This window comes from Pseudopipra pipra, chromosome 2 (genome assembly GCF_036250125.1).
Source record: "Pseudopipra pipra isolate bDixPip1 chromosome 2, bDixPip1.hap1, whole genome shotgun sequence".
Classification (NCBI taxonomy): Eukaryota; Metazoa; Chordata; class Aves; order Passeriformes; family Pipridae; genus Pseudopipra; species Pseudopipra pipra.
This window is the reverse complement of record NC_087550.1, coordinates 78,823,310-78,837,589: the sequence shown is the minus strand read 5'-3', so window position 1 is coordinate 78,837,589 and position 14,280 is coordinate 78,823,310. Positions and strand designations below refer to the sequence as shown.

The 14,280-nt window shown below is 37.1% G+C and overlaps 1 protein-coding gene across 3 annotated transcripts in view; it reads left to right on the top strand.

Moving 5' to 3' along the window:
- Positions 1 to 14,280, top strand: part of STK24 (serine/threonine kinase 24) — a 54,127-nt gene that overhangs the window by 4,847 nt on the left and 35,000 nt on the right. Inside the window, exon 2 of one of the 3 annotated variants that reach the window (XM_064646066.1) lies at positions 8,743 to 8,973. In XM_064646066.1, the coding sequence (XP_064502136.1) occupies positions 8,743 to 8,973 (231 nt within the window). Of the gene's footprint in view, positions 1 to 8,742; positions 8,974 to 14,280 lie in introns of those variants that run through there. The other 2 variants (XM_064646067.1, XM_064646068.1) reach the window with 2 other exon arrangements.

Sequence of the window (14,280 nt, the reverse complement as noted above, 5' to 3'; positions counted from 1 at the left end):
CGAAGTTCCCATTTATCAGTGCTTGTTTTCTCATAACTTGGCAGGAAAAAGATAGACTAAAAGTATGAACATCTAATTAAACCCTGGTACAGGCATACTACGAGTGACTTCTTGGTGTTGTGCTTTGCCTAAGTTCCTAGGAAGTCGTTGTTGCAGGGGCAAGCTTCAATTTGGAAAATGATGTTAAATCCTTGTGCCGTTAACTCAGACTGTACAGTTAAAATTACTGCAGTTCTGTTTTATCAGTCTTTAAGTCTCTTTGTTCTTTCTTTCTGTTGCCTTTGCAGGTACTTTTCTTTTAGAGGGAAAATAACTGATAATTAACTGTAAGGTATAGACTGCTATGTCTTTGGGGAACAGTTTGAGCTACTTAGTTTTTTTATGTTGACTTCATCACTTCCTGAATATTTGAAGCATTTATTAGGACAACTTTTTGGAATAAGGATTGACAATAGCGAATCCTTATTTTTATGAATCTCAGTGTTTCAGCCATTCTGTGATTTTGATGTGATACACTTTAAACATGCTTTCCAGAATTTTGTTCAATTTTACAATTGTTTATATGGAGGTGAGGCGTGGTGTTTATGCAGAGGCAGAGGAGGTAAGGAAAGGTACTTCCAAAGGCTGAGCTTACAAAGTCTAGTTTTGGGTCTTTGTTCTGGTACCAGTCACATCCAAGGTGGTTGGTCATCCTTGTCAGTTAGTGCGTGACCAATGTCAGCATTCACCATTTCTGTCTCACCATTAGTGTCAACAGCCTCTAAGTACAAAAACATATTTCCATCCTGCAGCCTTCCAGAATAGGTAAATAGATACTGCTTATGGCGACTGTGTCTTTCAGGTACCCTTATAGACCAGTCAGGCCAGTCATATGCCATGACAAGTTTCTTGTACCAGTTTCATGTTTGAGTAAGACACCCTCTTAGTCAGCTGCCATCTTTGTTCCCCAGAGAGACAAAAGACTACTGATGTAGTGAAAACATTTAAATATCAGGCCTTGTGTTATGAGTGGTGTACAGGGCTCGATGTCAGCTTTTGCATGGTGGTACCTTTTGTGTTCCTGAAGTAGAAAATGGAAGTATGTATCTTGGCTGCATTTTTAAAATTTGCTTAAATTCTTTTCATGCCCCCTTTCTTGGGAAGGGGGATAGGGGATACAGCAAGCACTGTGAACAAGGCATCTAATGTAAATTAATAGTAATATAAAATACTGCATTCATCCTATAATAATTTAGTCCCTGCTATACAAAAAAGATAGGCTGGAGAGGGTCCTGAGAAGGGCCACAAAGATGATCAAAAGCCTGACACATGGGAAAAGGCTGAGACAACTGTGTTTGTTCAGCCTTCAGAAAGGAGCGCTGAGAGGAAATCTCATCAACGTGTTCTAGTATTGAAAGAGTGACTACAGAGAATGTGGAAACCCTCTTTTTGCAAGGAATCACATGAAATGATGAGAGGTAATGGGTACAAGGTACCAATGGGAAGGTTCTGATTGGACAAGAGGAAAATTTTTCACAATTAGGGCAGTCAGCCATTGGAATAATCTTCTTGGGGAAATGATGGATACCCCAAGGTTGGACTCAAATTTTTAGATTTGCCTGGACAGGGTGCTGGACCATCTTGTCTAGACTGTGCTTTTGCCAAGAAAATGTTGGACCAGATGTTCCTTGAGGTCTCTTCCGACCTGGTATTCTGTGATTGAATTTGATTTGCTTTTTGCTTTTGCGATGATTCACCTGCTTGCATTTGTGGAGTACTGTGTAATTAAGAAGTGTTCTGTATGGCCATTTGTGTGGATGCAGCTATATAATCAAAACTTTTTTTACTTGTAAACTCTTCGTTAATGTGGGTACGTTTCCATGTATTTGTAGGCACCTGAAAATTAATAAGAGTGATTTGTGCAGGGGACATTGCACCCAGAAAATGGTATTGGTCAACTGGGAATTTGGAAGCATGCTTTGGATATCTGTTCTATTAATAAAGAAGTGAATGTTTTGTATTCTGAACCTCAGATAAATGCATCTTTCTTTAAAATAAGTGGAAAGAAGATTATACAAGTGCTGAGGGATACTTCTATGTTAATCTAATTTTTGGCAACATTTTTTATTCCTGCTGGAAACATGCTTACAACCTGTTTCAATCTAGGTAGAAATCAGAACAAAGGAGTTGAACTGTGTGACAAATGTGAGTGTTAGGCTGTAGTGATGCATGCTATATGTTTTTGCCCTCATCTGTTTGTGACATCTAAAGTGATTGAGATGCCAAGTTTTACAGCTTTATTCTTTGCTTTCCCTCCCCACTGTTGCAACCCACAGAATTTATGGCAATTGTTCCTTCTTACTGATAATTAATGTATTGTTATTCTTAATTCTTATTTTTGGTATTTTTCATTTTTCCCAGAAAAAAACCAATTTCTTTATGGTAGTGAGTGTCTGAATTGCATAATTATAGTTATGGAGATGGAAAATGAGAAATATGGAATGTGTGTGAAGGGAAAAAAAGGAAAGAACAATCATGTAGTACTTTTGATAATTGACAAATTCTCAGTGAAACAGCTAGATCTCAGTTTTGCACCTAGTTATTACAGATGAATGCTTTCATTCTAGTCTTTGTAGTTTTCATTTGATGTTTTGCTAATAAGTCTTTTTAAAAGAAAATAAAACTCAGTTGTTGCTGTTCATGATAATGTTCATAACTATAAAATGACTATGCTAGTTCAACTGATTTTACTTCATTATTGATAGATGAAACTGATTGTTCAAGTTTTATTCCAATTTTAAGGCTTGCTAAAAGTGTCTTTTTTTTCCTTCTTTTCAATAAAGTCCCAGACTATAAATACAAATATTTATTATATCTTGTCTTTTTGAGTTAGCTGCTTTTTGGAAGTACAGGTAGGACTTGATACAATGCAGTAAAGTTGAACAATTTATTTTCTGTGTACTGTTTCTGTTTTATTTCAATTTCATACCAACTGCAGGAAATAATTTTGTATGTTGTATCAGTTATTCATATATGGGGTATATATATGGCTGAAAACAAAAATTCGTGAGCTTCAGAGAAAGCTAAATGCTGTGAGTAGCAAAATTTGAAACTTCTCCTTCCTGGAATTAGTTTGCTCTGAAATAAAACCATCTTACATGTGTGTTTTGGGGAGTTGGTATTTTTTTGGTTGTTTTTTTTTTTTTGGTTGTGTGTTTGTTTATTTCCTGCCCCTGCTTTGGTAGCCCAGATTTGTGGGAGAGCTGCATGGTTTGAATTTGTGCCTTTTACCCAAATTTACAATGTGTCTCCACTACTGCCACTCGTGCAGCTAACTCTGTGGGGATCCAAGGGAAAAGGAAAGCAGCTTAATGCTAGTCTGTGTTGAGGTGAATAGGCTTTAGATGGTTTTTGAAAGATTGCAAGTGGAAAGCCTTTGCAGTTCTGCTTCTGAAATTGAGAGCTGTGTGACAAAGGATGACATCAACTCTGCCAGCTATTTACTTTAGCTTCTGAGTTCTCTGGATACTTGGGAAAATTGCCTGTATGAACTTGTCTGCTAGATTTCTGTTCTCTGGTCTGACCAGAGAATAAATTTAAAAGAAAGAAGTTATATGCAGCAATGGTGTCTCATTTCAAAAGAAATTATGTATTTGTGCAGCATATTTAGCACTAAAACTAATTCTTGGTGTGATAGGCATAGTGTATCACAGAATAGATGAGATTGTAAGGGACCACTGGAGCACATCTAGTCCACCTGCTCAAAGTAGAGTCAGCAGGTTGCTCAGGGCCACATCCAGCCTAGTTTTGAGTACCTCAGAGGATCAACAACCTGCCTGGACAGCCTTTTCTAGTGTTGGACTATCCTTACAGTAAGAAAGGTTGTTTTCTTTTCCTTTGTGGTTTTTCATTTGTTTGTTTTTTTGCTTTTCCTCTTTTCTTTGCAAGTTTGCATGAAATTTCCTGAAACTCAGTTTCTCCCCATTGCATCTTGTCCTTTGACTGGACACCACTGAGAAGAATCTGGCTTTCTGTTCTTTTCTCCTTTCCATCAGGTATCCACACACAATAAGATTTCCAACCCCCCAAGCTTCTCTTTTCAAAGCTGAAACAATCCCCAGAAATTTCTGAGGCTCTTCAGATGATGGTGTTTTGGGCTCAGTCTTGATAGGGAATGAGGACTGGACTGACTAATTGGAAATGGATTTGGTGAAATGAAAAGTATACAAAATGAGATGTTAAAAGTCGATTGTATATCTCAAACAACCCAGCACAGAGAAATTACAGATCTGGAAGTCAAATCAATTACACAAATAAGCTTGAGAACCTGAATACAGAGATGCCTTATAACTCCTGCATTTAAAGAAAAAAATAGTTTTTCAACTCTTCTCTACGATAACTGGATGAATAGCCCTTCATAAAAGGAGGTTAGAAATAAAGCTGGAATGAGATGCAGAAAGATACTCAGTTAAAGCTATATCTTAGGTCAGAATGGTTATGGATAAAGTTTGATCTAACTAGTTTGAATTTCAGTAATGTTTTCTATTGAGCTATAGGGGGCAGCTAGTTCAGATGAGAATTAGGGAATCATAAAAATAAATACTTTGCAAGACGTGTATAGTCCTGGCTGTAAGGAGTGTACTGCAGAGGTGGTGTCAGAGTGGAGGGTACTGCTGGTTTCTCCAGGATTGGTCTTGACAGTTGCTGACTGAAAAGTGACCTTAGCATAGAAAAAGGCAATGCATGCTGATTAAAATTGCTGATGGTACAAAATTTAAAGGCACCTGTTTCACTTGAGAGGCCATTACTGAAGAACTACACAACCTTGAGGATTGGAATTACTGAACAAAACAGCGTGAAGTGTAGCTTGTCATAAGTATGAAAGATTACAAAGAACCTTTGCAATGGGCTGGGAGTTCATTAGTTGGAAATGCAGAGAATTAGGAAGAGGTGATTTGGTTTAGTTGGTTGCAGCAGAGTTTGAGCCATGAGGCCAAATTGAACAAATAGGATCTGAGAATGTATTGCACTATTTTTATTCTGTAGAAGTGGGCAACAGTGTTGTTAGGTACTGAGAAGAGTTAATTTTAAATGCAGTATGTTTTTCTGGCTGATTAAGGTCAAAAATAATGAATCCAATGTGGTACAAGTACAGAGAGATTACTCAAATTATTGGATGAATGGTGGCTTTGCTCATGGTGAAAAGGACTTTGTTCTGCATGGCTGAACAAGCTGGAGATTGAGACAGGATGGTTGCAGTTTGTGTTCAGAAGTGTGAAAAACTATCTGAAATAAAAAACAAACTAATTCAAGTGTCTATAGAAATTGTAAGTTCTGAAATCATTCTATCTGAACATTCCAGAATTTGTTTTTGATTTGCTACATTGTGTACTCTGTCCCACTTGGAAGGAAATGTTTTAGTGATAGTCCTAGCTCCTTATCAAGGTGGTTAGCGTTACTCTTTTGCAGCAGATGTCGATGTTCTATTCTGTATTTTCTAGCAGTATTTGGTGTTCTCAGTTGCCTGAAGGCTCTTCTATCAGTTCCCTTTATTTTAATATTAGCAGGAATAAGCTATATGCTTAGTGAATGCTTGCAAAGAGTAGAGTTGGCAAAACTGTGGTGACAGTATTTATGGAAGACATTTTCTCTATGCAGTCGTGTAGAGAGACTATTTATAAAGCTCTTTATTTATTTTTGCTCTGCTGGAAGTATTTACAAAAACAAACAGAAATACATTTGGGGAGAATCCTTTCCAGATGTGGTCTTGGACAAATGAATGTGAATTGGCCACTCATGTACCTTCAAATTCAAGCAGTTCGTTATGTATCCGAGGCCTGGTCTCTCCATTTTTGAAATAGAGAAGGTCATTAAAGAGAGACCAACTGGTAGTTTTGCAAAAACATGAGTTGCCAGTGCTTTAAGGATCTCACTTCAAACACTTGATCTCCTGAGAAGAAAATTGAGACCTTCTTAGAGAGCAAAAGTGTGTTGTTTTGTTTGGGTTTTTTAAACAACTGCTACCTTCTGTTGCTCAGAACAAAATTCAGGAATGGCAACTGTTACATTTTAGAACAAGTAAATGAATTTACAAAAGTTCTGAAGTGGGAAGGAAAAGTTTGAGGTTTTTAAAAAATATTTAGTAATTTCACAAGGAACTTGGAAAATAAACTCTTATTAATAATTATTTTAATCCTATTAATTCCAGCTATTATTGTACAATTAACATTTCCAAACAGCTGCAAAATTTTAATCATAAAAATTGAATAGCAACAGTTGTTCCTTGCTTCTTGAGTTCTCCAAGAGCAGATACCTTCCTTGCTTTTCTGGAGTTATTAATGTTCTTTTACAATTGTTTTATAAAACTGTCAGCCCAATACCAGAATCCCAAGAGCTTGACACTGTAAAAATGAATCTGTGAGATTTCTGCAAGACTCTGAAGGTTGTGGTGTCATGAAATAATGGGTTTTAATATAAGATTGCAGTAGATGGTTGAGTGGAAAAGGGAAAATAAGGGGTGAATACATACAGCCAACAGAATTCAAAGAGCTGCTGGCAGGTAGCCCTTCCATTTTTCTCTATATGAACAACTGCAACACACTGCAACTTTGAGCTGTGCTGGCTTTTTGTCTCTGGAGGTGAAACATGGAATTTTTTAGGCATCCGTGGCTGGGATTGGTTTGTGACTTACCCAGATGCCTTTGTGGTGATGTAACGCTCGGATTCCTGTGGCTAGTGAATGGAACTAGAAGGCTTGTGAGGATGGGTTAGGCGTTCACAGCTCTCTACAGCACATCATCTCAAATTCCAACACAGTATGTATGAAATCATAGACTGATAATTGATTTTCCACAAGGGAAAATATCTGGTGCAGGTGTTAAAGTTATTTTTATTCATGAAGAATTCTCAGAGAAGACTGGTTTGAATATTGACAACAGAGCATTCTGTGAGGCATGAGAAGAACCAGTACAGCACAATTTAGTTAGTAGTTTTGTGGTCTCTTAGAAATTATGTCCCAGGAGGTGTTGATAGGGGCTACTGTGTAGCTGAAGGATGACTACGCCTGCTGGAAAACATGAAGTGCCCTAGTCTGGTTTCCAAGTGGGAGACATATTATGTATGTAATATTTAATAATGTGTAATAATATGTAAATCTCATTACATCGAAATTAAAGGAGAAACAAGCTTCTTTTGGTGGAAGGGATTTGGATCTTTTGCTGTTCCTTTTGATGGCAAAAGAGTGATAACTCCCCATATCCTCCTGTTTGTTTCCTGAAACTGCCTTTGGATAGAAGTATGGATCAATAAGATGTAAAGCAGGGGGAGCTTCTTAGTGCTGGTGAAGTCTTGCAGTACACTTAGAGTGGTTTTTCTTTGGGCTTATCTCATCAGTGATCTGTTCCTGGGATGATTACCTGGAAGATATGATGTCTCATAGCTTACTTTAAGGTATTAGTAGTGTACTGCAGTTTGTGCCACATGATGATAAAATCACGTGTGACAAACACAATACTTGCCTGGTCCTCAAAACACCTGATTCAGCTGTGAAATTCAGATATCTCCAGACAAACTAAAAAGTGTTCTAGACTATTTTCCTCTCATGGCTGCATGGGTTAATTACATAACCTTTGGGACATGAGAGTGGAGATAGGCAGAAGTATATTGTCACCATTTATAAACAATAACAAGCTTTTGAAGTATTCATTTTATTTCTTAAGGAAAAGATTCTAAGTAATTCTATCCTATTTTTCTTCATTTTGTGACTATTCCCTCTAGGACTTTTCAAGTTTAATCATAGAATAGTTTGGATTGAAAGGGACCTTTCCAATCCCCTATGGTTGTAATTTACATATATTTTTTGTCAGCTAAGAAGGCTCCTTGTACTAAGATTAGGAAGGTATACCATGGAACTTATCATCTATGCATTGAAGGTGAATAGTCTAAGAGCATCAGTAGCAAACTGAATACTTGACAGTAGAGAAAACGCAAATATGGCAGAATGGTCCACCTGGGTCTTATATTTGCATGTTTAGGTGAGTGCTCATAGCTATTATGTGACTGTTCAAATCAAGGAAGCTGGGAACAGGGTGTTTTTTAGAAGTGAATGAGTTTACACAACTGAGAAAAGAAGAAAAAGATAAATAAATCCTTCTTGAGAAAACCTTGGGGTCAGAGATAAGGAGGAAGCATGGCAATTCATGCAGGTGATCCTTCATAGGAGAAAATTGAAGAGGATTGTTTGGCACATCAAAGAAAACGAAATAGTGCTCTGTGCACTGAACAGTGTGAATGAAATCCCTAAGAGGATGAGATATGTGAGAAATACAGAAGAGAAGGACACTGAGATCTGTGAAGGAACCAGTTTCAAGAGAACAGGTTTGACATAAGGTTTACCTTTATTAGTAGTGGTGTTTCATTGATTTGCTTTTAATAGAAAACAAATCCTTGTAAGGATCTTTCATTCTGGGTGCTCCTTATTGGCAAAGAAGAAGAAATTGAAGGAGGAGCACTTTCTGTTGCCAGATAGGATAAAATCCTGACGTAAGGACAGTATTAAATTTGTACTTCATATGCACAGAAGCATAAACCTTGCAGTGTGTGCATATAAGGGATATAGGAACAATGGGATAATTATGGAGATAGAAAAAAAAGTATCTAGATAAATAGGAATGTATGGAATTTGAAGTGTTTGTTTCCTTCCAAAATATCACATTTTGTTTTAGTGTTACAAATACTGAGTAACTTTTCTCTTACTTTTAACAGACTCTGAAGGCAGATCCAGAAGAACTGTTTACAAAACTGGAGAAAATTGGTAAGGGCTCTTTTGGTGAAGTTTTTAAAGGAATTGACAATCGGACTCAGAAAGTTGTTGCTATAAAAATTATTGACCTAGAAGAAGCAGAAGATGAAATAGAAGACATCCAACAAGAAATCACAGTGCTGAGTCAATGTGACAGTCCATATGTAACTAAATATTATGGATCCTATTTAAAGGTAAGATATGGATGAAGGTGATTTTATTTTGTAAGTAATTCTTTTCCAAGTTATTGAATTGTGCCTGTTTTCATTGACAAGGTTTCAATCAGACTTCAGTTGAAGAAAAATATATTTATGTCCTTTCAATTCTAAAGAAAAAATGAGTTGCTATATTTTGTGAAGTAGGACAGAACTTAACAGAAAAAATTGCATGTGTCTTTTGATATTTCTATGCAAAAAAAAACTTTCAATAACATGAGTTTGTTAAGCTCTGATTCTCTTAATTTTAGGAGAATGTAACTAGTGGTTATTTAAATTCTGAAAATTTAAGCCAAGTCTGCATTTGAATTGTCAAAATATTAAAAGCAATGTAGTATCTGCTGTTCTATGAAGCTTGAAATTTTTTGTCAAGTTTTGATCGTTAGGGATCAAACCTAAGCTATTAGGTTGTTTTTTTGAGGAGACTGAACCTAGCCTTTATCTGATTTAAAAATTAAAATCTAAAAGTTAATTTATTTGCACTTTAGCCATAAGTGAAGTGATGGAAGGAATTTCCATTGACTGCCTTCTGAATCTGTTTCCCTTCCGTCCCCCTGCCATATTATTAGTATCAGAGTTCAGTTATAAGTTTTTTTGTTTGCTTTTTTGTTTTGGTTTTCTATTTTTGTTTTTAATTGGATGGATGTAGTGATTTATTATGTCTAGAAGGTAGTGAAAATATCTGGAAGCTTTTGGTACTACTTTATTTCTCTGGGCAGACTTTGTTCCCATCTGGATAGCTCTTTCTTTTATGATAGTGAGATGGCAATCTAGATAAGAGATTGCTGTCTTGGCAGGATTTTAAGCTAGAAATAGGCAGAAAATAATTTTCAGTCTGCTTTTGCTTTTGTGGCAGTGTTCTATTTATCAGCAAAAACGTGAAGGTTCTGAAAGGGGGACCTTGTTTTATCCCTGTATTTCTGAGACTGCCAGTTAGTTTCCAAAGAAAAAAGGACTTTTTCTGAATTCAGGGGATGCATTGCTTAAGAGAAAGACAGGTTTTTTCCTTTCTTCCTTGTGCTCTGAACCAGTTCACTTGGATATCTTATCAGTGAAAGGCTTTGTGAATGGTTTTTAGACCTGATAACTTGTTAGCGAAACTGAACTTAGAAGTTATGTATAGTTTAGATCTCAGAAGCATTGGGAGGCACTTAATGAGCACAGTAAATTGAATAAATTTTTCTTTGTGGCTTCTATTACTACTTTTGCAATTTCTCAGTCAAGGATTGATAGTTAAGTGAAGTATGGCAAAAAGGCAGAAGTGGTATTTCTCTCCTGGACTGTCTCTCTGCTTCAAATCTGTTCATTTTGGAGGAGGAAAGTAAGATCAGAAAATGGTTAAGGTTGGAAGGGACCACTGGTGAGGTCATCTTGTCTGCCAAACCAGTGTGCAACTAGTCAATAATTAAACATTTGAGAGAGACATTGATTATTTATTTCAGAGTTGCACAAACCTGGGTGCTCCGTAGTATTCCACAAATCAAACACACTATCTATCAAAAACCTTTTACTGTCTATGCATTTTAGCAAACAAAGGAGTTCATTGGCTACAAGTTACATAGTTCTCTTATTAATCGGTATTCTACTTTCTGTTGGTTAAAGAGTTGCATCTCGTGCTAGTTAGTCCACATGCAGAGTCTTTGTCTTCTTTTGGATTGGTGGGTTTTGTGGGTCAGCGGTCACGATCTCCCCCTGCCAGAATTACCTTTACCCAGCTGGAGCTGATTTCAGTGCAGTTGCTGAGTTGGGTTTATCAGTTTCTTCCTTATCTTGGGAGTTCTGCCAGATGTCTTTGTGGCCCATAAATTCTGCATTCTTTGTGTCCACTATCAGTGGTGCATCCTTCTGTGTTAACCTCCCCCTAGGTCTGAGATCACTGAAGCATGTCAAGCCCTATACCTTAACTAGAAAAATCTGCCAAGTAATTTGTTTTTCTAACACATGGGCATCACTTAGAGCTTGCTTATTAGCTGCTTTCTGTGTCACAGATTAAATCGCCCTTCTTGTTGATTAGGCTTCAGAGTATACCCATAAGCTCTCAACTCCCCAAGACAGAGCTCAGTACGCTCTGAATGTTGCCTCACATAGAGGCAACTGCACCACTGCGCCTTCCTGGTCTGTCTGTCCTAAACAGCATGTAGCCCTTCCCTGCAACTTTCCAGTTGTGTGAGCTGTCCCATCATGTCTTGGTAATTGCAGTGAGATCAAAGACTTGCGACTGCACACACATCTCAAATCCCCCCTGTTTGTTCCCCATATTGTGTGCATTGGTGTACAGGCATTTTATAGAGGGGTGGAGGGGATGGCCCATAGTCCTCTTCCATTTCCCCACTTTTCCTAGTTTAAAGCTCACTTTACCAGGTTGAACATTCTGTCAGCAAAGGCTCATGTGCCCCATTTCATGAGGTGGGTTCTGTCTCTCCTAATCAGCAAACAGGGTCCCAAACCAAAATCTTGTTGCCAACACCAGTGACACAGCCAGCTGTTTACTTTGTAAATCCAGCTAGTTCTCTCATCATTTACCCTAACCGGCATGACCAAGGAGAACACTACCTGGGCCTCCAGACCCTTGACCACTGTCTCCAGAGTCCTGAAATTGAGTTTGATGGTTCCTAGTTACCCTTCACAGAATCATAGAGTCAGCTGGGTTGGAAGGGACCTCCAAGATCATCAAGTCCAACCCTTGATCCACTACCTCCTTGGTGTCATTTGTGCCCACATGAAAGACCATCGGAGTAATAGTCAGCTCTTATAGGATAAGTGAAATAGAATATAGGAAAAAGTTTGATGGGAATGCCACTTAGTTTTTAAAAGTTATAGTAACAATGGGGTTGAAAAAGAGAATCCAGCGTTCAAATATGAACTAAGTGGGTGTCAACATTTTGTGAAGTTCATATGGCAAATGGTTGCTTTTCCTAATTGAAGGCTGTAGGACTCTGAACCCTGGATGGGTTTGGCTGGATGAAAGTGTCATTAGTGATATTTGTGCTTATTGTTGTGAGGAGGACCCTCTGAAAATACTTGTAGTCTTCCACATCCCTTCTTCTGCCAAATGCAGTAGCCTATGAATTTTTCAACTTATGTCAACTTTCTAAGATACTGTATTAATAGTGTCTATGTATGACTCCAGTTACTTTTGGAGTAAAGTACAACTCTTTTTACATCTAGTAGAGTGTACAACAACTCACTGCTTTAGTTCTTTGTGAATGTATGTTGTTTGCAAGACGCTTGGTACTACAAAACTTTTGGTCTTCAAAACAAAAACCTCATTTCTTTATGCTGTTAAAAATTAATATGTGGTGGTTATTAGCTGATGCTGAAGTGGTAGAATGCAAAAGAAACATTTTACAGTTCTATTTGTTTTCTAAAGTAAGAGTCAGGGCTCATTATTGGATAGCAACGATGTGTCATCATATACATATATACACACATACACTTAAAAAGGACCATATTAATATTTAAATGAATTGGTTAATATTTTTGACTAGAAATCTAGGTTTATTTGCTGCAAGTCTCTGATGTATTTGAAAGCCAGGACTGTCATATGTAGTTCTAAGGGTCTGACCATCTTTTAACTCTAACAGTGTAATAATTCATCACTGAGAATCTTCAACACATTAATCTTCCATGTCTTGAGCGATTAGGAGACATTATTTCTTCTGTGATTGGACAGTTTAGCACTAATTACAGGAAGGATTAATGTTTTCTCAGAGAGTAAACTTCTTTGAAGTAAGCAAGTGGGAGAACAATAGGATCTTAGATTATGTTGCCAGCCACTTCATCAATTATTGTTCTCTAAAGTCTGTGCAGCCTGATGTGTACTGACCATGTGTCTGGTGGATGTTGAAAAGAAAGAAGTACTGTTCATAGAGAACTCTTAATTTGACTTTTCTATACATAATGTTTGGTCGACAAATTGAAATTGTTGTTGGAACTGTTCCCTCTCTCATTTTTTTTCCTTCTGGCTCTAGATCAGTCTTTGTTTCCCAAGGTGTCCTGTGTATCATTTTGTGAGCTGAAGAGGTGTCTTTTATTATGTGATAACTTTTTTTCTAATTACTCCCATGGCAGACAAGTTTCAAGATATTGGGAAAGGAAATTTTCTGTCTCATTTGGGACACTGCATACTTGATGATTAGTGTTTTATGTCCCTTTCTAGAACAAGTTTCTGTAATTGCAGAATACCTGATCTGACATCCTTTGAAATATTTGACAGATTTTCAGAGGCATTCTGTATTTTCAGCAAAGGTGGTTAACGGACACTGCCATGAAGTCTTTTATAGGTAACCAGAATGTTTTGGGCTTGGGGTTTTTATATTTGTTTATTTTTTGACACCTGAATCATTTGTCTTTGGGAAATCTTTATATCGTTCTTCATTCTCTGCTATTCCACACCTTCTTCCATTAAGCTATGTCATTACACATGCCAGTGTGTTCAGGAACCTGTTGCTTGAAATTTTAGAAAGCTTGTATAATACCACTGTATTTGCCTGATATACGTGGAAGTACAACTTGAAATAAGAATTAAAATTCAGCGAGTTAATGAAAGCTACTTAGTTCTAGAAATTTACTTTTTAAAAAACTATTTCATTTATAAATGCTTTCTAGAGTAGGGTGATATACTCCAAAGGCTGATTAAATTTTCTTATTCTACAATTTTCTGTATATCCCAATTTCCTATTTTCAGAAATGTGTTTGCTTTATAGCAATTTTTTTTTCATATGCAGAGAGTAAGCCATATGGACCTGTTTGTGTGAAGCATTGCTGCTTTAGCACAGTGAGTCTTAAATAAAAAGCAGCTTATTGCTCACACAGAGCAAGTCTTGCATTCCCTCTAGACTTTGTTCTTTGCATCTGTTGTTGGAGTTTTGTGTGTAGTTGCTGTGGTCAGTTCATTCAAATAGAGCAAAAGCAGTACTGAAGTGGGTGCCAGTCATCCTGGATGTAAACTTATTTGTGGTACATCTTTTTGACAGAAATCCAAAGATGTTTGTATAAAACAGGAATGGAAATGCTCTTTTCTTAAGACAAAGTATTTTTAAATATGGTGTCTTCGTGTTGTCATTCTGTTGCAACAAAGGTCTTTTGTCTACTATAGGATATAGTAACTGGAATGCTGCTCTTAAAGCATTTTTCAGTGTCATGGTTTATATGGGTGCAGATATCTACAGGGATTGCTGTTCCTTATCTGATATGATGTGTTAAAAACCTGTATCAGCATTCTTTGCTGTTTTCCAGCAGAAAGGTTCATCTGTTCCATCTGTGATCTGGTTGAATGCTCCATGG